General features: G+C 43.7%; 1 protein-coding gene and 1 long non-coding RNA gene across 2 annotated transcripts in view; one reads left to right on the forward strand and one right to left on the reverse strand.

Annotated features, from left to right (window-relative positions):
• Positions 1-1,086: 1,086 nt before the first annotated feature.
• The window catches only part of LOC311147166 (nuclear receptor-binding protein 2-like), a 58,594-nt gene continuing 32,467 nt past the window's right edge, over positions 1,087-27,213 (reverse strand). The window contains exons 6-18 of the mRNA XM_084183802.1: positions 26,620-26,714; positions 26,171-26,194; positions 25,746-25,829; positions 20,340-20,395; positions 18,517-18,612; positions 17,270-17,402; positions 10,810-10,912; positions 10,647-10,697; positions 8,899-9,028; positions 8,410-8,463; positions 3,629-3,692; positions 2,763-2,818; positions 1,087-2,399 (exon numbers count right to left, since the gene is read on the reverse strand). Coding sequence (XP_084039928.1) covers positions 2,310-2,399; positions 2,763-2,818; positions 3,629-3,692; positions 8,410-8,463; positions 8,899-9,028; positions 10,647-10,697; positions 10,810-10,912; positions 17,270-17,402; positions 18,517-18,612; positions 20,340-20,395; positions 25,746-25,829; positions 26,171-26,194; positions 26,620-26,714 — 1,036 coding nt within the window. The 3' untranslated portion in view covers positions 1,087-2,309. The remainder of the gene's footprint in view (positions 2,400-2,762; positions 2,819-3,628; positions 3,693-8,409; positions 8,464-8,898; positions 9,029-10,646; positions 10,698-10,809; positions 10,913-17,269; positions 17,403-18,516; positions 18,613-20,339; positions 20,396-25,745; positions 25,830-26,170; positions 26,195-26,619; positions 26,715-27,213) is intronic.
• Positions 11,402-15,367, forward strand: LOC311147167. Its single transcript, XR_014614762.1, has 3 exons — positions 11,402-11,671; positions 14,841-14,891; positions 15,011-15,367. It is a non-coding gene; the product is annotated as an uncharacterized lncRNA (long non-coding RNA).

Below are 27,213 nucleotides of genomic sequence, written 5' to 3' on the forward strand. Positions count from 1 at the left end.
ATATATATATATATATATATATATATATATATATATATATATATATATATATATATATATATTGCAGCTTCAGTTTTAAAACAGCCTATCACTCGAATATCGTTGCTTTAAAATCAGTGCACGCGCGAGCACTCTCACAGTCTCTCTATCAACTCCATTCAAATTGCATCCAAAATAGATCCTGTTCTAGATTGATATATAGCCCTATATATAGATGTCCTAGCCTACCTCTTTCAGGTAACACATTCACTGTAGTATTAGCCTTATATTTAGCTAATGAATGATGGGTTATGCATAATAAGCTTCTAACTTATAGCCTCTGTCTCTTGCGCAACACGCACGCACCTGTGCTCCACTGGCCTCTCTCCTTAAAAAAAAACGCTCCTTAGCTCTTGGAGTCCAATGCAGAAAAAGCTACACCAGAATACCTTGCTGGACATGTTTTTTTTGTTGTTTTTTTGCATTTCTTATACCAATAGACTATTCAAAGAGGGACACAAGCTCTTGTTTGCTTAACGGTAAATACAGCAGCCAGTAAAACTCGTAGGTAGTTTGAAAGAAGAGCGAAAGCGCGATGTCGGTAGGCTATAGCAGTTATTTATTCAGACCCATAACCATTCAGTCTTCATGAAGAGAAGTGAAAGCCTTCTGCATCTAATTCTAGTCCTGTTATATTCAAGGATGTCATTAGAATGATGAAGATAAGGACAACAAAACGTATTTCATTTAACTGTTGAACGCGAGGAAGGAATGAAGCAACAATAGAGAGAGAAAGAGGTTGGCTAATAACATTAGGGGAAATATTATGAAAAATATATGCGTCAGTCTACTAATTATACAAATAGGCCCTATTATATTTCCAAATTAAAATCAAATTTGCTAGCCTATACTGGTAACTTTGTAGGCAGCATGTGGTGCACCAGAGTCTCATGGTTTGAACGACGTGCGTAATTCCAGTCCATATAATACAGTATAATACAATACAGTAAAACAGTTCACTCACAAATATTAGCTTACTGGAGCTAGTTTAATTTATTTACCCAAAACAGCATATAGCTAGCTACATCTATGGGCTTTTATGTTTTTCTGTCGTGCTTAATGTGCAGTAGCCTACATCGTATATGTATTGGATAACGGCACAAGCATTTGGGCTTTTTTGTGCTCGGGCTCATTAAATGTCTTTAATGTAGGGCTCATAAAATGTCTTTAATGTATGGCTCATCAGGCTCAGGTAGCGTCAGACTTGAACTTTCGATCGAAGCGCTAATCAAATCCAGACACAGGCATATTTATACACTTTATAGTGCTTTTGAATGACACTTACGGTTTTGGCGGGAAATACCGGGTTACCCGGGAGAAAAGTGATTTATTCTCAGGATGGAACATTTGTAAAATACCGGGAAAATATTCAACCCTAACAGAGACGCATGAACACGGATAAAATGTATAGGCCGTACATCCTTGTCCGTTTTTGTCTATCATAAATTTAACTAATCCCTACTTTTTTGGGACGAGATGCATATGTACAAGGCAAACATATTGTGAGTTTTCTTTTGGCCGGACAATCATCTAAGTTGTCATTCATCCTGCAGAGGATGACTACCACTGAAAAACCATTGGCTCAATTCGGAATCTTCGGACACAAAATCTCAACGTGTCTGCCCTACCCTCACCCTGCATGGTATTGCGAGTTTTATATATACATTTTTTTTTTTTATGGGGTCACTGCCAATGCTGCGCTGCGTATGTAAAATGGAGCCCATTGGGTTATTATTAAAGGACACGTTAATAAATATGGACAAAATTGTAAAAAAATTATTGGCATTTTGAGACAGTAAAAGGCCTCCTTAATGCAGCAGTAATGTTGAAGACCTTCATGTTCCTCGTATTGCTTATTCTCTCTTGCTATACTCTTTCAATAGATATTCTAAACAAGGCCATTGACATCATCTGTGCTGAGAGACTGAGGCATTGAAGTGACCAAACATAGTAGCTCTCCTAGCGTAGTGTTATCTGGCTTGAGTTGGTTGGCACTTCTGTTTAGTAGAAAGAGAGATCACTTCTGTTTTGAGACAGCCTTTCTTGATGCTTTACATCTGCCACACAGACTGAAGCTCTGACTTGGTTCTCTTCCCTTACAAGCAGCACCAAAAAAAAAAAAAAAAAAAAAAAAAAAAAAATTATGCCCAGACTTAAGTCTGGCATTTCATATTTCATTTTGACCCTCTTAAAGTTCCCTCACTAATTTCCCAGGGTCCAGGCTCCAGATCCCCCTTCGGGGCAGCAGCAGGTGTCTCGGTACTTCGTCACTATGCCAGGGAAGACTCCTCCAGTGGCGGCCTGGACCAATGCTTACACAGGGCGTCTTCCAGAAAGCCTGCCAGCTTCTCACAGTCCTCCTGAAGAAACGAGAGACAGGAACAAAGGGGTTACATTAGGGACAATATTTGGTTGCACTTTATTTTAAGGTACAATGACCAGGTATTTACTAAAATGGGACCTGGTAAAATGGTAGTTACATAGTAATAAGCTATCTATAACACGTTTGATTCTTTGGGATTCATTCAAATAAGTCCCACTAGGCACCATTTGGTACCAGGTAATTATCAATGGTGTCAAATTCTTCAAAGTAATAACCAGAAAAATGAAAAATACTTAAGTATTGTTGTTTTGTATTGATATCTTATGTATAAATATGACAGATTCAAGGCTGGCCTGGGTTGAGTTTATTTCATCCCTGTCTTCATATCCACTCCACTTACCTCACTGATGAAGGCGAAGTAAACCAGCTCACTAGCCAGGTCTTTGGCGCTGTCAGCTAAATTGGAAAACACAAACAGCCACCACAAACCTTAATATATAAAGCTCCTCAACCAGTCCTACAGTTAAAGGGTCCCCTTTCACTCCCATAGATTTCTTTGCTAGCAGTTGCTGATGTTTGTAGTGGCTGTTTAAAGAAAACCAAAACACAAGATTCCAGTTTTTCCTGGCCCATAGACTACTTTCAGGGTGAGGAAACATCTAACATCAAATAAAATCCTGAACTTCCCCTTTAAAACTGCAAGAGATCTACTGAGAGTCACTTAATAATAAGTTCTGAATAATCCAAAAGATGGCGCTGTATATCTGCACTTGTAACAGCCCTTCTGTATATTGGCATGTGGTTGTTAATTACCTAGTAACTGATACCAAGCAGAGCAGAAGAACAATTTCTACTCTATGCTTTAGTCTAATTAACCTTCTTGTCTGCTTTCAATTACAGGTGGTCCCCTATTGTAATGAAATCAGTTTAGCTAATGTTTTCCCTCTATGTCCTGCTTTAAACTGTACAGTTGTCCAAATGCATTGTAACTTAGAGTTATATGTTGATCCACAGTGGAGTCTTAGCCTAATTCCATAAGTTAGTGACTGTTTCTTTTTACTGTACGACACATTGCCCTGTCAAGAACATGAACTCCAACCGTGCCACGTTACACCACAAGCTGTTTTTGAAAGGTCTCCGAAACCAGTTTACCCAGCCCATAGGACCAGAAGTTGCACTTATATCCTCCTGTTTGGTTAATATGACGTCAAAAAAAAGGTACACAATAACATTACAATAACTTTGTGGAACGTTGGATTGACTCACTAGGCAGCACATCACAGTTTAGCTGGCGTTGGAGCTTGTCGTCCATCTTCAGGAGGAGAGAGAGCTGCAGTCAAAAAGAGAGAATTAAAAGTTTAGGAAATGTATTTTATCATTCCTTGCATATTTTTATTTATTTAATTGGTTTTATTAGCTGTTATAAAAAGAGAGGTGCGAGTGCGCACTGGGTCAGATTTGAACCAATGCCAACTCTCGTGCATACTGTATGTGAGTGCCTGGGTCTGCAGCACTAACCACTAGACCACACAAACCATGGCCCCTAACCACTAGACCACACAAACCATGGCACTAACCACTAGACCACACACAAACCATGGCCCTAACCACTAGACCACACAAACCATGGCCACTAACCACTAGACCACACAAACTAACCACTAGACCACACAAACCATGGTCACTAACCACTAGACCACACAAACCATGGCCCCTAACCACTAGACCACACAAACCATGGCCCCTAACCACTAGACCACACAAACCATGGCGACTAACCACTAGACCACACAAACCATGGCCCCTAACCACTAGACCACACAAACCATGGCCCCTAACCACTAGACCACACAAACCATGGCCCCTAACCACTAGACCACACAAACCATGGCCCCTAACCACTAGACCACACAAACCATGGCCACTAACCACTAGACCACACAAACCATGGCCCCTAACCACACAAACCATGGCCCCTAACCACTAGACCACACAAACCATGGCCCCTAACCACTAGACCACACAAACCATGGCCCCTAACCACTAGACCACACAAACCATGGCCCCTAACCACTAGACCACACAAACCATGGCCACTAACCACTAGACCACACAAACCATGGCCCCTAACCACTTGACCACACAAACCATGGCCCCTAACCACTAGACCACACAAACCATGGCCACTAACCACTAGACCACAAAAACCATGGCCACTAACCACTAGACCACACAAACCATGGCCACTAACCACTAGACCACACAAACCATGGCCCCTAACCACTAGACCACACAAACCATGGCCCCTAACCACTAGACCACACAAACCATGGCCCCTAACCACTAGACCACACAAACCATGGCCACTAACCACTAGACCACACAAACCATGGCCCCTAACCACTAGACCACACAAACCATGGTCCCTAACCACTAGACCACACAAACCATGGCCCCTAACCACTAGACCACACAAACCATGGCCCCTAACCACTAGACCACACAAACCATGGCCACTAACCACTAGACCACACAAACCATGGCCCCTAACCACTAGACCACACAAACCATGGCCACTAACCACTAGACCACACAAACCATGGGCCCTAACCACTAGACCACACAAACCATGGCCCCTAACCACTAGACCACACAAACCATGGCCCCTAACCACTAGACCACACAAACCATGGCCCCTAACCACTAGACCACACAAACCATGGCCACTAACCACTAGACCACACAAACCATGGCCCCTAACCACTAGACCACACAAACCATGGCCCCTAACCACTAGACCACACAAACCATGGCCCCTAACCACTAGACCACACAAACCATGGCCCCTAACCACTAGACCACACAAACCATGGCCCCTAACCACTAGACCACACAAACCATGGCCACTAACCACTAGACCACACAAACCATGGTCCCTAACCACTAGACCACACAAACCATGGCCCCTAACCACTAGACCACACAAACCATGGCCACTAACCACTAGACCACACAAACCATGGCCACTAACCACTAGACCACACAAACCATGGCCACTAACCACTAGACCACACAAACCATGGCCCCTAACCACTAGACCACACAAACCATGGCCCCTAACCACTAGACCACACAACCATGGCCACTAACCACTAGACCACACAAACCATGGCCCCTAACCACTAGACCACACAAACCATGGCCCCTAACCACTAGACCACACAAACCATGGCCACTAACCACTAGACCACACAACCATGGCCACTAACCACTAGACCACACAAACCATGGCCCCTAACCACTAGACCACACAAACCATGGCCCCTAACCACTAGACCACACAAACCATGGCCACTAACCACTAGACCACACAAACCATGGCCCCTAACCACTAGACCACACAAACCATGGCCACTAACCACTAGACCACACAAACCATGGCCCCTAACCACTAGACCACACAAACCATGGCCCCTAACCACTAGACCACACAAACCATGGCCACTAACCACTAGACCACAAAAACCATGGCCACTAACCACTAGACCACACAAACCATGGCCACTAACCACTAGACCACACAAACCATGGCCCCTAACCACTAGACCACACAAACCATGGCCACTAACCACTAGACCACACAAACCATGGCCCCTAACCACTAGACCACACAAACCATGGCCCCTAACCACTAGACCACACAAACCATGGCCACTAACCACTAGACCACACAAACCATGGCCACTAACCACTAGACCACACAAACCATGGCCCCTAACCACTAGACCACACAAACCATGGCCCTAACCACTAGACCACACAAACCATGGCCACTAACCACTAGACCACACAAACCATGGCCACTAACCACTAGACCACACAAACCATGGCCACTAACCACTAGACCACACAAACCATGGCCCTAACCACTAGACCACACAAACCATGGCCACTAACCACTAGACCACACAAACCATGGCCACTAACCACTAGACCACACAAACCATGGCCCCTAACCACTAGACCACACAAACCATGGCCCCTAACCACTAGACCACACAAACCATGGCCCCTAACCACTAGACCACACAAACCATGGCCCCTAACCACTAGACCACACAAACCATGGCCACTAACCACTAGACCACACAAACCATGGCCACTAACCACTAGACCACACAAACCATGGCCCCTAACCACTAGACCACACAAACCATGGTCACTAACCACTAGACCACACAAACCATGGCCACCAACCACTAGACCACACAAACCATGGCCACTAACCACTAGACCACACAAACTAACCACTAGACCACACAAACCATGGTCACTAACCACTAGACCACACAAACCATGGCCCCTAACCACTAGACCACACAAACCATGGCCCCTAACCACTAGACCACACAACCATGGCGACTAACCACTAGACCACACAAACCATGGCCCCTAACCACTAGACCACACAAACCATGGCCCCTAACCACTAGACCACACAAACCATGGCCCCTAACCACTAGACCACACAAACCATGGCCCCTAACCACTAGACCACACAAACCATGGCCACTAACCACTAGACCACACAAACCATGGCCCCTAGACCACACAAACCATGGCCCCTAACCACTAGACCACACAAACCATGGCCCCTAACCACTAGACCACACAAACCATGGCCCCTAACCACTAGACCACACAAACCATGGCCCCTAACCACTAGACCACACAAACCATGGCCACTAACCACTAGACCACACAAACCATGGCCCCTAACCACTAGACCACACAAACCATGGCCCCTAACCACTAGACCACACAAACCATGGCCACTAACCACTAGACCACAAAAACCATGGCCACTAACCACTAGACCACACAAACCATGGCCACTAACCACTAGACCACACAAACCATGGCCCCTAACCACTAGACCACACAAACCATGGCCACTAACCACTAGACCACACAAACCATGGCCCCTAACCACTAGACCACACAAACCATGGCCCCTAACCACTAGACCACACAAACCATGGCCACTAACCACTAGACCACACAAACCATGGCCACTAACCACTAGACCACACAAACCATGGCCCCTAACCACTAGACCACACAAACCATGGCCCTAACCACTAGACCACACAAACCATGGCCACTAACCACTAGACCACACAAACCATGGCCACTAACCACTAGACCACACAAACCATGGCCACTAACCACTAGACCACACAAACCATGGCCACTAACCACTAGACCACACAAACCATGGCCACTAACCACTAGACCACACAAACCATGGCCCCTAACCACTAGACCACACAAACCATGGCCCCTAACCACTAGACCACACAAACCATGGCCCCTAACCACTAGACCACACAAACCATGGCCCCTAACCACTAGACCACACAAACCATGGCCACTAACCACTAGACCACACAAACCATGGCCACTAACCACTAGACCACACAAACCATGGCCCCTAACCACTAGACCACACAAACCATGGTCACTAACCACTAGACCACACAAACCATGGCCACCAACCACTAGACCACACAAACCATGGCCCCTAACCACTAGACCACACAAACCATGGCCACTAACCACTAGACCACACAAACCATGGTCACTAACCACTAGACCACACAAACCATGGCCACTAACCACTAGACCACACAAACCATGGCCCCTAACCACTAGACCACACAAACCATGGCCCCTAACCACTAGACCACACAAACCATGGCCACTAACCACTAGACCACACAAACCATGGCCACTAACCACTAGACCACACAAACCATGGCCACTAACCACTAGACCACACAAACCATGGCCCCTAACCACTAGACCACACAAACCATGGCCACTAACCACTAGACCACACAAACCATGGACAAGGAAATGTTTTATCGTGCAATTATTTTTGTATAGTTATAAAAGCTCGGACTCTTTTCACATTTCAGCAACAAATCTTTCTTCCTTTTAAAGTGTAAGTTCTGTAGATGAAAATAAACATGGGCCAAACTCACATGACTTCTGGTACCTTCATCAGCGAACTCTAAGTTACAATGCATTTGGACAACCTGTACAGTTTAAAGAAGGACATAGAGGGAAAACATTAGCTAAACTGATTTCATTACAATAGGGGACCACCTGTAATTGAAAGCAGACAAGAAGGTTAATTAGACTAAAGCATAGAGTAGAAATTGTTATTCCGCTCTGCCTCACAGACGACTCACAAACACACTATTTTAGTGCCTAAGTGTCTTGCTTAAGGGCACAACGGCAGAAGATGGTACCATCTGGTATCTAAAACCAGCAGCCTTCCGGTTGCCAGTTAAAGAGACTGTATAGATGTTAATTGTTTTTCCGCAACGTTTTGATTGGGTGTTGCCTGTATGGTTCATATACAGCACATATACTATAAAATGCTTTTATTGACTGGCCCGGGATTTGAACAAGCAACCTTCTGACTACTGGTCTGCCTCTCTACATGCAGCCCCTCGTATTGTGGTTACCTTTCTGGTCTCCATCTCCTGGGGCTCTGGGCTAGGAGTCTTCACCGTCTCCATGCGCTCCTGGAAGATGGACAGGGTCCGGGGCATGGTGAGGCCCCGCTGGAAGTTCATCAAGGGATAGATCCCATTCCTAGTGTATACGCACAGAAAGAGCCAATCCAATCCAATCAATTGAAAAACAGACTAAATGAGTTAAGTCATGTGATGTACAGTCTTTACTTTAAATACTAACTAAATGCCACAGTCAGTATGAAAAGGGGAAAGGGAAAACAGTCCCTTGGAAAATCTTATAGACGTAATTGAATTGAGTTTTTTTTTTTTTACATTTAAGTCATTTAACGGACACTCTTATCCAGAGCGACTTGCAGTTAGTGAGACAACCACTTATCACGGTCATAGTAAGTACACTTTTTTCCTCAATAAAGTAGCTAGCCGCAAAGTCAGAGCTAGTAAGGGGGAAGTAAGGGGGAAGTAAGGGGGAAGTCAGAGCTAGTAAGGGGGAAGTCAGGGGGAAGTCAGGGGGAAGTCAGGGGGAAGTCAGAGCTAGTCAGGGGGAAGTCAGGGGGAAGTCAGGGGGAAGTCAGGGGGAAGTCAGGGGGAAGTCAGAGCTAGTAAGGGGGAAGTCAGGGGGAAGTCAGGGGGAAGTCAGGGGGAAGTCAGGGGGAAGTCAGGGGGAAGTCAGGGGGAAGTAAGGGGGAAGTAAGGGGGAAGTCAGAGCTAGTAAGGGGAAGTAAGGGGGAAGTCAGGGGGAAGTAAGGGGGAAGTCAGGGGGAAGTAAGGGGGAAGTCAGGGGGAAGTAAGGGGGAAGTCAGAGCTAGTAAGGGGGAAGAAGTCAAGTGATATAGTTAACACATATGAGATGGCAGCCATCAGAGCAGAGGGTTCTAACATCCAACTGGAAAGTAGGACAAACCTAGGATTAAGAGGTTTACTATGTAGATCATATCAAATTTCGTATTTAAACCAGGCGAGTCAGTTAAGAATAGATCCTTATTTACAATGACGGCTGGCAAGTGGCGAGGAACAAGTGCAGCGCAGTTGGTAGAGCATGGCCAGGGTTGTGGGTTCGATTCCCACGGGGGGCCAGTATGAAAAATGTATGTACTCACTAACTGTAAGTCGCTCTGGATAAGAGCGTCCGCTAAATGACTAAAATCTAAATAAAATAGTGGACAACTCTAATAAACACAAAATGTATGTGTATAACCATCCAATTACAAAGCAGATAAGAGATGGAAAGAGGACACGACTGAATGCCAGTTGTTGGCGCAAGCTGCCCAGGTCCGATCTGGATCCAATCATAGGTCATTTGATTTGTTTATATCAGATATATGAGCTGCAGATGCACACCCATAACATTTGATGATGTGCAGACCAAAAGCAATTAGACTAAATTAGATTACCGTAATCAACAAAGGTTTGGGTACACAGTTTATTCCACCTTTAAATTGCATCCCTCCTTCCTATGCTTTATTCCTTCTTGAAAGAAAAAAAAAAAAAAGCACTGGGGTAAATGCCTAGCACACCAGGCCCTCATTGTCTGAACAGGATCCAGTCTTGATGGACAATATCAAATAAGAGGACCACAATGGAAATAAGCCTTTAAGGGCTTTATTCTGTTTATATCCTTGATCATTATGAATGTATGTAACGTCGTCTCCGGCTGGAGCAGCCTTCCACTTTTAACTATAAAATAAATTAAATCAAATGACCTTTGACCCAATATGTCCTCCAGCGCCCACACTTACTTGACGTCTTCCAGGAATTTGTCCAGTTCTAGCGGGGAAACATTAGAGTACCTTTAGGAAACAATGAGAAATGTGACAGCATGAGTACTATCAACAAATCACCTCAATCAATCATACAGACCTTGGGGTCTCTGCCTGGGGACAGGTTTTGCTCGATCCTTACTTGATCTCCACCCCGGGCCGGTCCCCATGCTTGATCTCAGCCATCACACCATTGGGGTCGAAAGTCCTGGTCTTCTCTTCTAGGCAGTTATCATGAAGCTGATCTGTTAAGAGGGAGTGCATTTAAGACTGCCGTTATGTGATTCATATGGAGACTTTATTTCATTTTATTGACCTCTAGAAGAGAAATCTTCAACTTTTTTAATGTGACAGAGTCAAAGGGATATTTGACTCCTAACCTGAAAAATAAATGTGGGATTGTATTCACAGTGGACTAATTAACAAAATCCTAAAACATTGTATTTGTGACCCCTTTCAGAAAGCTGGGTGTGTGACAGATGTCACTACTTCACAAGAGAGGCATTTGAACATTAAAAAAAAAACAATTTTTCCCCCTCCATATAAATGCATTTTTTTTGCAAAAGTGCCTTTTTGAGCATGTGAACTTTTATGTGCCATAACAAACTAATCTGTAAATATAAATACAAAATGTGAAATCACGAAGCTGTTCAGACGCTGAGAAAATGCCTAGCCATGATTGGTTGAGATAATGAGTGGGCTGGGACATTCACAAGAAAGGAGTCCATTCTGTCACTCAAGGCTTGTCTGTCAAATGGCGCATCCTGCTCTCTGCTACCGCGGACATTACAACGATCCATTGGATTTAATCATATTTTCCATCATGGACTCCATGCAAAGTGTAGCTACAGCTTTCAATACCAGTGTTGTCCTGAATACTGCTGCTGGTATCGACACAGCTCTGTCTTCTGGGGCTAATGCAGTCTGGACTGGTTGAAGCCGAGTGGGAAGGATCATTTTGAAAGTGTTTCAGTCTGCCGTGAATCATCATAATCCATACACCGGTAAGAGTCTACAGTTAAAATTCCAAGATAATAACGCATGTGCATGATGTAGCTGTCTCAACTATATCAAAAAGTAGTTTTCATTGCTAGCTATTGTTAGCTATATAGCTAGCTAGCTAGCTAGACAGCTGCATACAGGTACCGTTATAGATTGCTTCGTCCCTCAACGAGCCATTGTTTACAGATGGCTCCTTGCGGGACGAAGCAACGTTATAGCCAGCTAGCCAGTTGCATTCTGCTGTTAAATGTTGATTGCTGATGTGCTAAGCTATAGATGACATGATGATAATATTTGTCATGTTTTCCAGTTTAACTAGCGAACTATCGAAAATAGCCACTGTGGTGCGAATGCTAATCAAACCCCATTTTAAGTGATAGGGACACATGCTAAGTTGGCTAGCTAGCCACAATGACATGATAGCTAAATAGCTAACGTTAGCTAGCTATTGGATTATATAGATTGAAGTAATATTTTTGCATGCTCAACTAGCTGGCTAGCTAGATGAATTCCATTTACATCTAGCCAGCTGGTAATTAAGAATCTAAATGTTTGCTAAATCTAGCTAAACTCAGCAAAAAAAAGAAACGTCTCTTTTTCAGGACCCTGTCTTTCAAAGAGAATTCCTAAAAATCCAAATAACTTCACAGATCTTCATTTTAAAGGGGTTAAACACTGTTTCCCATGCTTGTTCAATGAACCATAAACAATTAATGAACATGCACCCGTGGAACGGTCGTTAAGACACTAACAGCTTACAGACGGTAGGCAATTAAGGTCACAGTTATGAAAACTTAGGACACTAAAGAGGCCTTTCTACTGACTCTGAAAAACACCAAAAGAAAGATGCCCAGGATCCCTGTTCATCTGCATGAACGTGCCTTAGGCATGCTGCAAGGAGGCATGAGGACAGGGCAATACATTTCATAAATAAACTGTGAGACGCCTAAGACCGCGCTACAGGGAGACCGGACGGACAGCTGATCGTCCTCGCAGTGGCAGACCACGTGTAACAACACCTGCACAGGATCAGTACATCCGAACATCACACCTGCGGGACAGGTACAAGTTAGCAACAACAACTGCCCGAGTTACACCAGGAACACACAATCCCTCCATCAGTGCTCAGACTGTCCGCAATAGGCTGAGAGAGGCTGTACTGAGGGCGTGTAGACCTGTTTTAAGGCAGGTCCTCAACAGACATCACCGGCAACAACGTCACCTATGGGCACAAACCCATAGGAGGTGGAGGGTCCGTCATGGTCTGGGGCGGTGTGTCACAGCATCATCGGACTGAGCTTGTTGTCATTGCAGGAAATCCCAACGCTGTGCGTTACAGGGAAGACATCCTCCTCCCTCATGTGGTACCCTTCCTGCAGGCTCATCCTGACATGACCCTCCAGCATGACAATGCCACCAGCCATACTGCTCGTTCTGTGCGTGATTTCCTGCAAGACAGGAATGTCAGTGTTCTGCCATGGCCAGCGAAAAGCCCGGATCTCAATCCCATTGAGCACGTCTGGGACCTGTTGGATCGGGGGGTGAGGGCTAGGGCCATTCCCCCTAGAAATGTCCAGGAACTTGCAGGTGCCTTGGTGGAAGAGTGGGTAACATCTCACAGCAAGAACTGGCAAATCTGGTGCAGTCCATGAGGAGGAGATGCACTGCAGTACTTAATGCAGCTGGTTGTCACACCAGATACTGACTGTTACTTAGCACCCTAGCTACCAGTAAAGTAGGCTGGTACGAGTACACTAAATGATTAATTAGCTGGATAAACCTATTATAAATCAACTTTGGCACTTAGCTTTTTCATTCAATTAAGCCGTAATTAGTTATAAAACAGCCACAGTATTATGGAAATGTTTACTTTTGCGGTTGGAGCTCGTGATAGGTTGTCACTAGTTACGACAGCCTCAATGTAAAAATAGGCTATATCGTAAAAGATAATGAAAACAAAAATGTGTTTGTTGATCTTAATTTAAGGTTAGGGTTATGCATAAGGTTATCAGTGTGGTTAAGGTTAGGTTTAAAATACGCTTTTAAGAAGATAGTGTACAAATAGGCGGCACACAATTGGCCCAGCGTCGTCCAGGGTAGGGGAGGGAATGGCTGGCAGGGATGGAGCTCAGTTGGTAGAGCATGGCGTTTGCAACGCCAGGGTTGTAGGTTCGATTCCCACGGGGGGCCAGTATGAAAAAATAAATAATGTATGCACTCACTAACTGTAAGTCGCTCTGGATAAGAGCGTCTGCTAAATGACTAAAATGTAAAAATGTTCAGGGACACATTATTCAATAAGATTCAAAGTCACATGTCTGTGGAACTTGTTCAGTTTATGTCTCAGTTGTTGAATCTTATGTTCATACAAATATTTACACATGTTAATTTTGCTGAAAATAAACGCAGTTGACAGTGAGAGGACTTTTCTTTTTTTGCTGAGTTTAGTTCTCTTGTAGTGTCTGCATTGCCATTGTTGGGCTGGAAGCAGGTTAACGCCTCAATCACACCGACAGTGTTTACGTTTTGGTACAGCAGAAGTACATTAATTTCCAATGGAACGCTGCGATTGCCTTGCAGTATTGCGTTGCAGAGGCAGTTCGTTCTGTTATGGTGCATACGTTGGATTTATCGAACGTATGCGTCAAACCGTATGCGTAAATGGGTTGACAGAAATGCTAGCAGAAGGTGAATGTTGAACTTTTGTTGCACACGTATCCAGATGATGCAGCGTACTATTTTGCGCAAGACACTGTCAGTGTGATTGAGGTGTAAGGCTTTGAACACACGACTGTGTCATTACGCAAAATAGTATGCTGCATCATCTAGATATGTGTGCAACAAAAGTTCAACATTCACCTTCTGCTATCATTTCTGTCAAGCCGTTTACGCATACAGTTTTTGATGCATACGTTCGATAAATCCAACGTATGCACCACACAGAGCGCACTGCAACTGCCTCTGCAACGCAATGCTGCAAGGCAATCGCAGCGTTCCATTGGAAATGAATGTACTTCTGGTGTACCAAAACGCAAATGACGCAGTCGGTGTGTTGGAAGCGTAAGTGTGTACGGGGCATTTTAGTACCGCTGTAGTATTCAACAGGCAATAACAAGCTATGGGACATTAATTAATTATTGTTTTAACCCATTTCTGGAATTTGTCTTCCAGCGGCTCTCTGCCACCAAGGAGATGATCGAGGGTGAACAAGCAACACTTCAGGTATTTTGTCTTTTGTACTTTGAGCTTATTGCTTGAACTTGGGGGTCAATTAATGTTATTGCTGGTATTCAAAACATTTTAATGTCTTGTCTATTTTTGTCTGCTTTCCTCCTTTACAGCTTTAATTGTCTGGATCCTGGTTTTGCTTTCACTCATTGCTGTGCAATATTCACCTCCTTCCTCCCAGAGATGTGAAGGCATACCCCAGACTGGACACAACCCGACAAACATATATTTTTGAGAAGATCAGGACTTTTGCAATGAAAAAGCCATGGACATTACATGTCCTTATTCAAAGGGCAGGACAGAAATATGCTCTCAGGCTAGATTCCTTTGTTCATATCATACATAACCTGAACCAAAGTTACTCAAAATGATCTTACGATATAGGCCTAGGTCTAGATTATGTTTTTACCTTTTGTGTAGGCTACTATCTTGCACTACCTAGCACTTGAAGTTAATAAAGTATTTTGTTTAAATCTTTGTTTTTTTAAGCACTACCTCACTGCTTTAGCACATGTCCACAGTCACGTGTTCCAATGTGAATTCTTTAAAAAGATGGGTGGGTCTAAAGGTGTGAGCATGCCGAACGAGTGTGCTCGAATACTCCCTTAAAGACCTTCGCTTGAAAAACAAGAAAGAAAGCGGCAATAGTACTGTTTGTCCATTTTGAGACGCCATAGCCAGTATACCCTTCCTCAAAATAGTCAGAATTAATATAAGATAACTCAAGAAATCTGTCATTAATTTTGACGTTTTTGCCTTAAGAGATTTTAGTCGTGCAATTTTACATCTAACTAAAGATGTTTGGTGTAGTATTTTTCAATGACAAAATGTGCATGAAAACAAGTCGTCTCTCGTTGAATGACAACAAAGACTTTATTGAAGAATCCCTTGCCTCCTGAAAAAAAACCTAATCGAAGTCTAAAACATCACAAAATGTTGTCATAATATACATATGCACAAACGAACTGTTTCGGCTGGGAAGCAAGCATGCCAATCGGGAGCCCCAAGCACTACACAGCTCATTCAAATAATCAACTAATCAATCAAGCCTTAAGGGTTTAAGGAGGATGTGAACGATGCTAAATGGGCGCTAACAAAGAGCTGTTCAATGTGAAAAGTTATCTTTATTATACAACAGTAGGCAATTTAACACTGTAAATGGTTTGCCTAATGGGTTAACTTGGTGAGATAATGTTCAGAGAATCCATTTTGGCGAAAGTATTCGTTTTCTAAATCTATACGTTTCCCAAGGATTGATGTAGAGCAGCGTTTCCAGAACTCAGTCCTGGCGACCCCAAGGGGTGCACGTTTTGCTTTTTGCCCTATTTTTTTATTTATTTAACTAGGCAAGTCAGTTAAGAACAAATTCTTATTTACAATGATGGCCTACACCGGCCAAACCCGGATGACGCTGGGCCAATTGTGCGCCGCCCTATGGGACTCCCAATCACGGCCGGTTGTGATACAGCCTGGAATTGAACCAGGGGGTCTGTAGTGACGCCTCAAGCACTGAGATGCAGTGCCTTAGACCACTGGGCCACTCGGGAGCCCCAAGCACTACACAGCTCATTCAAATAATCAACTAATCATCAAGCTTTGATTATTTGAATCAGCTGTCTAGTGCTAGGGCAAAAACCAAAACGTGCACCATTTGGGGTCCCCAGGACTGAGTTTGGGGAACACTGATGTAGAGCAAGTGTGAAATGTTTAAATGCCCTTTTCTCCTAAATGGGATAAATAATAATAATAATAATAATAATAATAATAATAATATGCCATTTAGCAGACGCTTTTATCCAAAGCGACTTACAGTCATGCGTGCATACATTTTTTGTGTATGGGTGGTCCCGGGGATCGAACCCACTACCTTGGCGTTACAAGCGCCGTGCTCTACCAGCTGAGCTACAGAGGACCATTTATCATTTATCGTGGTCCTCTGTAGCTCAGCTGGTAGAGCACGGCGCTTATAACGCCAAGGTAGTGGGTTCGATCCCCGGGACCACCCATACACAAAAAATGTATGCACGCATGACTGTAAGTCGCTTTGGATAAAAGCGTCTGCTAAATGGCATATTATTATTATTATTATTATTATATTATTATTATTATTATTATTATCAACTTTTAAAGCAGCATTTCTTCCATGTTTCCTCCATCTACAGTGTATGATATGCCATTTTGACGCTCTGAGTCTGTACTTTTATCCGATGTAAAAAAAAAAAAAACACAATTTCAAATTTTGGAACATGAGACTGAAAAGAGATTGTGGGATGTTTCTCAACCAATTGTGTCAGGAATGTAAATGTACCTCTCCGATGCGACATTACTCACACTGATAGTAAAATGTACCTCTCCGATGCGACATTACTCACACTGATAGTTGATAAAGCAATGGGCAGCCAGAAGCTTGAGAGAGTGCACCTCAAACAGAACCCTGTGAAACAGCAGGTCGTGGGCCGTGGGTCTCTTTTTGGCGTCCATGCGTACACACGACTGGGTGAACTCCTGTAATAAGAAAGGGAGGGGCATAGAGTTACTACTACTACTACTACTAGTGGTGGAATGTGGTGATTTTTTAAACAGGGAACCGCTGCCTTCATACGTGGTCGGGGGGGGGGGGGGGGGGGGTAACACCACTGCTAGACTCTGGCGCAAACACGTGGTGATTTAGTGTGAAATCATTTTGAATGTAAAAACGGCACGGTGAACCTTTGGTAGGATAGAGGAACTGTGTAAATTGGTAATTGGAGAGAGCCATCGCCTTAGTGACTGACGTGCAAAAAAACAAACACACATCTAACAATGTGCCTATATAACTGCCTGTCATCTTTCACAGAGTTAACTACAAACACTTGGTAGGAAGGAAGGAAGAAATGTGTCATGGCTATTAGCGAGTGCCGTGGCTTCAGTGACTGACAAAGATGGCACACCCAACAAAGATGGCACACCCAACAAAGATGGCACACCCAACAGTTTGACTCAATGTATTATAGCGGCTGGCAACTTTCCTTAACACATTTGCCACTACAGTACAATGAATCCTTAGGAGTTGTATAATTGGGGATTCTAATATTCCATAATTATTGGTTATTAAATCAAAAATTTTCCAGAATGAACACCCAGTGGTTAAAGTCATTGCAAACCACTGCATATGGCAGTGTCTCCTTCATTTACTTTAGAGAAAATACTGGCATCCTGGCAGGAGCAACTATTTTACTGAAGCAAAAATGAAGAAACTGAGAACAACCTATGTTGTGTGCGTTAAACTGCTGAAATAAGTGAGCGTTGCAAGATGGTAAGTGAAGGGAAGATGCCAGCTGATGTAGCACTAACCCAGCAGGCAAAATTTGGCACGGCATCTTAACGACGTTTTCTGGTTGAGAAGATGTCATATAGCCAGGGTTGTGGGTTCGATTCCCATGGGGGACCAGTATGAAAAAATGTATGCACTCACTAACTGTAAGTCGCTCTGGAGAAGAGCGTCTGCTAAATGACTAAAAATGTAAATATTAAGTCGTAAATACCTAATATGAAAGCAACCAGTTTTTTTGCCCTGTGGCAAATTACTTCTGACTTTATAGACTCCATCGCGAATGCCCACTACTCCTGCGTGACTTGCCTTTATGAGCGGGTCCTCTAATGACTGGGCAGCATGGGTTATAGCCTCCTTGGATACCACAGTGTCCCCGTTGGCCTGGATCTCCAACACTGCCATCTACAGTTGGGGAGGACCCAAAAAAACAAAAACATATGCTGGATGGTGTTTATTAAGGCACGCAACGGGGAAAACATTACAAACAGAAAGTGTAAATGTTATTCTAGTGGTCCCTCCCTCTTTCAGTCCGTTTTCTTCCGTTTGGTGCCTAATGAACACGACTCTGTATTGCATTTGTTGTTAATATTATCCATCAGTAGGCACAAAAAAAGGAGAAACATTTTTAAAAATCGGAAAATGAGAATGGCTTATTGGACGAGTTCAGGTAAAAAACATCCTTGGTTTCGGGAATGTTTTTTCCTGTTGTTTCGAGTCTATTGAACATAACATAAATATGGGTATCAATTAAACATCTGTGACCCTCATTTGTGATATACACACAAAAGTATGTGAACACCCCTTCAAATTAGTGGATTCGGCTATTTCAGCCACACCCGTTGCTGACCGGTGTATAAAATCCATCACACAGCCATGCAATCTCCATGGACCAAACATTGGCAGTAGAATGGCCTTACTGAAGAGCTCAGTGACGTTCAACGTGGCACCGTCATAGGATGCCACCTTTCCAACTCGTCACATTTCTGCCTTGCTAGAGCTGCCCCGGTCAACTGTAAGTGCTGTTATTATGAAGTGGCAACGTCTAGGAGCAACAACGGCTCAGCTGCGAAGTGGTAGGCCACACAAGCTCACAGAACGGGACCGCAGAATGCTGAAGCGCATAGCGCGTAAAAATCGTCTGTCCAACACTCACTACTGAGTTGCAAACTGCCTCTGGAAGCAACGTCCGCACAAGAACTGTTGGTCAGGAGTTTCGTGAAATGAGTTTCCATGGCCGAGCAGCCGCACACAAGCCTAAGATCACCATGCGCAATGCCAAGCGTCGGCTGGAGTGGTGTAAAGCTTGCCGCCATTGGACTCTGGAGCAGTGGGAACGCGTTCTCTGGAGTGATGAATCACGCTTCACCATCTGGCAGTCCGACGGACAAATCTGGGTTTGGCGGATGAAAGGAGAACGCTACCTGCCCCAATGCATAGTGCCAGCTGTAGAGTTTGGTGGGAGGAGGAATAATGGTCTGGGGCTGTTTTTCATGGTTCGGGCTAGGCCCCTTTAGTTCCAGTGAAGGGAAATCTGAACGCTACAGCATACAATGACATTCTACACAATTCTGTGCTTCCAAATTTGTGGTAACAGTTTGGGGAAGGCCCTTTCCTGTTTCAGCATGACAATGCCCCTGTGCACAAAGCGAGGTCTACACAGAAATGGGTTGTCGAGATCGGTGTGGAAGAACTTGACTGGCCTGCACAGAGCCCTGACCTCAATCCCATCTAACACCTTTGGGATGAATTGGAACGCCGACTGCGAGCCAGGCCTAATCGCCCAACATCAGTGCCCGACCTCACTAATGCTTGTGGCTGAATGGAAGTCCCCGCAGCAATGTTCCAACATCTAGTGGAAAGCCTTCCCAGAAGAGTGGAGGCTGTTATAACAGCAAAGGGGGGACCAACTCCATACTAATGCCCATGATTTTGGGATGAGATGTTCGATGAGCAGGTGTCCACATACCTTTGGTCATTTAGTGTATCTAAAGGGTATTTGGGTGTTTATTATTTGAATACTGCAAGAGAAAGAGTGTTTGTGTCAGCGTAGGGTGAAGTTGCCCCTAGACACTGAGCCTAAATGTATACCTAGGGAGGTGAAACCTCACCCCGGATTGTTTGTGTCTTACCTCCAGGGTACATATGCCAAAGGCAAAGATGTCAATAGAGCAAACATCCTCAGCCACTAAAACAGAATAGTGTAGGAGGAGAGAGAGGAGAGAGAGACAGACAGAGACAGAGAGAGAGAGACAGAGAGAGAGAGAGAGAGAGAGACACAGACACAGAGAGAGAGACAGACACAGAGAGAGAGACAGAGAGAGAGACAGAGAGAGAGACAGAGAGAGAGGAGAGACAGACAGAGACAGACAGAGACAGACAGAGAGCGACAGAGAGCGACAGAGAGCGACAGAGAGCGACAGAGCGACAGACAGACAGAGAGCGACAGAGAGCGACAGACAGACAGAGAGAGACAGAGAGAGAGACAGAGACAGAGAGAGTCAGAGAGAGACCGAGAGAGACCGAGAGAGACCCAGAGAGAGAGACAGAGAGAGACAGAGAGAGTCAGAGAGACAGAGACAGACAGAGAGAAAGAGAGAGACACAGAGACACAGAGAGAGAGAGAGACAGAGAGACAGAGACACAGAGAGAGAGACACAGAGAGAGAGTCAGAGAGAGAGAGAGAGAGAGAGACAGGGGAGAAGGAAAAAAGTTATTTATAGAGTATAGAGACCCTTCTTTGTCCAATTTACACAATTTGAAGACAATGTACACTCCACAAAAACAATTTACAAAACATAAAATATGATGCAATGTCCTTCACAGGAAAAAACTAATAAAAAAACAATGTAAATTAAAGCTGAAATATTTACTACAAACACAAGACAAAAAACAAAAGAATGACAAACTGAACAACTAAAAAGCACCCTGAGGAAAAGTAAAGCTAAAAAGATGCGTTTTAATATCTCTTTTAAATATGTCCACACTATCGGCCCCCCTCAGGTTCTCTGGCAGGCTATTCCAGAGGCTGGGGGCATAGTAAGTAAAGGCTGCCTCTCCATGCCTCTTGGTCCCAGGCTTTTGGATAGTTAAACGGCCAGTGCCAGCAGACCTGAGGGACCTACTGGGTACATAACTTAAAGTTGTATTGGGCTGCGCAATCGTGGATTGATTTAAAAACACAATAAAATAATCTTAAAATGTATTCTAAAACTCACAGGCAGCCAGTGCTGAGACCTTAAAACCGGTGTAATGTGTGCTCTCCGTCTGGTCTTGGTCAGTACCCGTGCTGCAGCATTCTGTATGTTTTGCGGTTAACCAATGGCTTTCTTGGGTAGACCAGACAGGAGAGCATTACAGTAGTCAAACCTGCTTGTAATAAAAGCATGGATGAGTCTCTCTGTATCAGCCTGAGAGATAAACGGACGCACCTTGGCAATGTTCCTCAGGTGGTAAAAAGCGATTTTGGTCACATTTCTAATTTGTGATTCGAAATTAAGTTCAGAATCTAAAATAACACCTAGGTTTTTTACCTGGTGTTTTATCTTTATTGCCCATGAATTTAAATGTGCGGCTAGATTCTCTCTCTGTTCTTTGGCTCCAACAATAGGTGAGCCATCCAAGTATTTAAATCACTAATACAGTCTAATAATTTATCCATGGATGTAAAATTCTCTGGTGACACAGAAATGTAAAGTTGTGTATCTTCTGCGTAGCAGTGAAAATCAATGATGTGCTTTCTGATAACGCTCCCAAGGGTTAACATATACAGTGGGGAGAACAAGTATTTGATACACTGCCGATTTTGCAGGTTTTCCTACTTACAAAGCATGTAGAGGTCTGTAATTTTTATCATAGGTACACTTCAACTGTGAGAGATGGAATCTAAAACAAAAATCCAGAAAATCACATTGTATGATTTTTAAGTAATTAATTTGCATTTTATTGCATGACATAAGTATTTGATCACCTACCGACCAGTAAGAATTCCGGCTCTCACAGAACTGTTAGTTTTTCTTTAAGAAGCCCTCCTGTTCTCCACTCATTACCTGTATTAACTGCACCTGTTTGAACTCGTTACCTGTATAAAAAGACATCTGTCCACACACTCAATCAAACAGACTCCAACCTCTCCACAATGGCCAAGACCAGAGAGCTGTGTAAGGACATCAGGGATAAAATTGTAGACCTACACAAGGCTGGGATGGGCTACAGGACAATCGGCAAGCAGCTTGGTGAGAAGGCAACAACTGTTGGCGCAATTATTAGAAAATGGAAGAAGTTCAAGATGACGGTCAATCACCCTCGGTCTGGGGCTCCATGCAAGATCTCACCTCGTGGGGCATCAATGATCATGAGGAAGGTGAGGGATCAGCCCAGAACTACACGGCAGGACCTGGTCAATGACCTGAAGAGAGCTGGGACCACAGTCTCAAAGAAAACCATTAGTAACACACTACGCCGTCATGGATTAAAATCCTGCAGCGCACGCAAGGTCCCCCTGCTCAAGCCAGCGCATGTCCAGGCCCGTCTGAAGTTTGCCAATGACCATCTGGATGAACCAGAGGAGGAATGGGAGAAGGTCATGTGGTCTGATGAGACAAAAATAGAGCTTTTTGGTATAAACTCCACTCGCCGTGTTTGGAGGAAGAAGAAGGATGAGTACAACCTCAAGAACACCATCCCAACCGTGAAGCATGGAGGTGGAAACATAATTCTTTGGGGATGCTTTTCTGCAAAGGGGACAGGACCACTGCACCGTATTGAGGGGAGGATGGATGGGGCCATGTATCACGAGATCTTGGCCAACAACCTCCTTCCCTCAGTAAGAGCATTGAAGATGGGTCGTGGCTGGGTCTTCCAGCTTGACACGACCCGAAACACACAGCCAGGGAAACTAAGGAGTGGCTCCGTAAGAAGCATCTCAAGGTCCAAGGTCCTCAAGGTCCAGTCTCCTGACCTTAACCCAATAGAAAATCTTTGGAGGGAGCTGAAAGTCTGTATTGCCCAGCAACAGCCCCGAAACCTGAATGATCTGGAGAAGGTCTGTATGGAGGAGTGGGCCAAAATCCCTGCTGCAGTGTGTGCAAACCTGGTCAAGACCTACAGGAAACGTATGATCTCTGTAATTGCAAACAAAGGTTTCTGTACCAAATATTAAGTTCTGCTTTTCTGATGTATCAAATACTTATGTCATGCAATAAAATGCAAATTAATTACTTAAAAATCATACAATGTGATTTTCTGGAGTTTTGTTTTAGATTCCATCTCTCACAGTTTAAGTGTACCTATGATAAAAATTACAGACCTCTACATGCTTTGTAAGTATGAAGACCTGCAAAATCGGCAGTGTATCAAATACTTGTTCTCCCCACTGTATAAACTGAACAGTACCGGACCCAAAATCTAACTTTGTGGAACGCCACGTGATATGTATTTTCTCTGAGTTATGTTCACCAAGGGTGACTCTCGACCGGTTAAATAGGTCCTAAACCCATTTAGAACTGGACTGGAGAGGCCAACCCACCTCTCCAGTTTGCCCAGAAGGACATCATGGTCAACAGTGTCAAATGCAGCACTTAAATCTAAGAGTACAAGGACAGAGAGTTGTTTGGCATCTGTGTTGGCTCTAAGATCATTTACCACTTTAACTAAGGCTGTCTCTGTGCTGTGGTGGGCACGAAAACCAGATTGGAATTTAAAAGAAATACAGTTGACACCTAAAAAAAACATTTAGCTGTTTGAACACCAATTTCTCCAGAAGTTTGCTTAATAATGGAAGATTGGCCGAAAATTGCTAATAGCTGAAGAATCTATACTGAACAAAAATATAAATGCAACATGTGAAGTGTTGGTCCCATGTTTCATTAGCTGAAATAAAATATACCAGAAATGTTCCATACACACAAAGCTTATTTCTCTAAAATGTTGTGCAAAAATTGTTTTACATCCCTGTTAGTGAGCATTTCTCCTTTGCCAAGATAATCCATCCACCTGACAGGTGTGGCATATCAAGAAGCTGATTAAACAGCATGATCGGTACACAGGTGCACCTTGTGCTGGGGACAATAAAAGGCCACTTTCAATGTGTAGTTTTGTCACACAACACAATGTCACAGTTGTCTCAAGTTTTGAGGGAGCGTGCAATGGGCATGTTGACTGCAGGAATGTCCACCAGAGCTATTGCCAGAGAATTGAATGTTCATTTCTCTACCATAAGCCGCCTCCGTTGTTGTTTTAGAGAATTTGGCAGTACGTCCAACTGGCCTCACAACCGCAGATCACGTGTAACCACGCCAGCCCAGGACCTCCACATCCAGCTTCTTAACCTGCGGGATCGCCTGAGACCAGCCACCCAGACAGCTGATGAAACAGGAGTATATCTGCCTGTAATAAAGCCCTCGTGGGGAAAAACTCATTCTGATTGGCTAGGCCTGGCTCCCCAGTGGATGGTTCAGGCTCCCAAGTGGGTGGACCTATGCCCTCCGAGGCCCACCCATGGCTGCTCCCCTGCCCAGTCATGTGAAGTCCATAGATTAGGGCCTAATTAAATTTGTTTCAATTGACTGATTTTCTTTCATGAACTGTAACTCAGTAAAATCGTTGAAATTGTTGAATGCTGCGTTAATATTTTTGTTCAGTATAGATTACTTTTCTTCAGAAGGGTTTTTACCATAGCAGTTTTTAGTGCAGCGGGGAATGTGCCTGTGAACAGGGAGTGATTAACAATAGCTTGCACTTCTTCAGTAAAAGAAGGTGGTGGGGATAGGATCGAGAAGGCAGGTAGAAAGCTTAAGTTGTGATATCACTTTCCTGACCATTTCTGTGTCAACCAGGGAAAATAAATCCATAGTGCCTTTGCATGGTAGACTAGGGCACATATCAAACATCTCATCAGGTCTTGCTTGACTGATACCCAATGTTTGTATCTTATCTCTGAAATATGCCGCAAACTCATCACATTTAGATGTGGAGGAAAGTTCACATAGGTTTACGGGGGTAGGATTTATCAGGCCATCAATGGTCGAGAAGAGCTCTCTCAAATTATTCTGATGAATCGTGATCAAGTTAGAAAAATGAGCCCGTCTGGCATTTCTAATTGCCTTGTTATATACTGTATGCCAAGTATCTCTCTCAGAATATCATAATGGACCTGCAACTTTGACTTTCTCCACTTCCGCTCTGCCTTTCTGCAATTTCTCTTTAATTGATTAGTTTGCTCACTCATCCAAGGGGCTCTCTGTTTTGGATGTGGACTTTTTCAACTTTACTGGTGCTATGGCATCAATGGTTGCCCTTAATTTGCTATTAAAGTTAACTAAATCATCACAAGAGGAAGGCACAATAGGTGGTGGAGTATTGTTCATATACACACACACTATGTATAAACTCCCAGTAATTTATTGGGTGAGAAACCACCAACGTTTCGGCATCACTGTGCCTTCTTCACAAGCTTAAAATAAGATCTACATCAAATGCATGGAGGAGTAGATGGAGTTAAAGGGAGAGTAAGGAAGATCGGAGATGCAGACACTTACAGCCGTATTCGGGAGCAAAATAGTGCTGGTTTGTTTCATCATCCCGATGATGCTGCACATTTCCGTAGATCGCCTCTGGGAAAACTGGGAACGGGACAAGCAGACCAGAGTAAAACAAATTATATACATTCTCTCCATCTCTTTCACGCTCTCTCAAAAAACAGATTATATTAAAAACTGTTGAAGAGCAGTTGTGAATAGGTCATCTAAAAAACAGAGTGAAGGGCTCTCTTGTAAACATACACACAAAGTCTTGAGAGCATAAACCACGACAGAACTTAGTTCCTAAAAAGTTTTTTAAAAAAGTTTTCCGATGGGCCGAGATTTGTTCTGCACAGCGCTCTTCTGAAAAGCCACAAGCACTTCAAATAAGTAGTGGATTGTAGACTAGAGGAAAAACAACTGCGACAAATAAGGATTCTTACCATTGACAAACAGCCTATGCCACACTGTAACATAACAGAAAGATAGGGAAAATTAAAAACAGAGCATTAGTGTAAAATTATCATGCCCCAAGAGAAAAATGGAGGAAAAGTTTTATATATTTATTCAATTATATAAGCCCCATTCAACTTGATAGAATATGTGATATCACTGTACAGTAGGTCTGTAGAGAGGTACATTAGTAACAGCTGACTGTTTATTACTAGAACTATGACTGTTGTTCATTGTTTTTGGTCCAGCACCTGTGCTTAGATAAAACACCTGTGTTCTAATTCTCCAATCTTTTCCCTGCAAGTGTCCCCTTGTGTACTACCTCCGATGGTTTTTAAAAGCATAGCATTGGTTAAACCTTTTTCCTATGCTTTTAAATTCAACTAGTGCAAACGTGGAGAACTGGGTCTTTATTTCCCTTGCCCTGTAGACCACATACCCGAGCCGATCTTGATGAGTCCGTTGTGCTGGATAAAGATGGTGTCACACGTCAAGTTGCCATGGACTATGGGCGGGTGGCAGGAATGCAGGTAACTACGGACATAAAAAAAAACTAGCCTTTTTGTGTGTGTGTGTGTGTGTGTGTGTGTGTGTGTGTGTCGCAGTAGAATCTTCAAGGCCATGTCAGCAAGCTGTATGTCTTCCCTGTGTTAAAATCAATGTGAGTAGTATATTATGTGTTGTCATGTGCTGTGTGTAATCTAAGCTATGTCATACTGTGGTAAATTACTTCATAAATCTTCTACAGGAGAAACACAGTTTCACATCGTTCAGCTTGATGCTGAATTTGCTCATTTTATAGTAGTTTATTATCATTCTAATTTAATTTAAGAGAAAACATGTAAACAACACGGTAGCCAGATCCACCCCTAAACCTGCTGGGATACTGCTTGGTGGAGCAACCATCTTCTTTTTATTTTATTTTGTGATCATGTGATCCTTCAGATATGTAATTGAATAAATAGAGTTCACACAGAATATGCTAAACCAATGTTCTATCACAGTCATCTGAACTGCAGTTGAACATCAATGG

Source organism: Coregonus lavaretus, assembly GCF_964263955.1.
Source record: "Coregonus lavaretus genome assembly, chromosome: 19".
NCBI lineage: Eukaryota > Metazoa > Chordata > Actinopteri > Salmoniformes > Salmonidae > Coregonus > Coregonus lavaretus.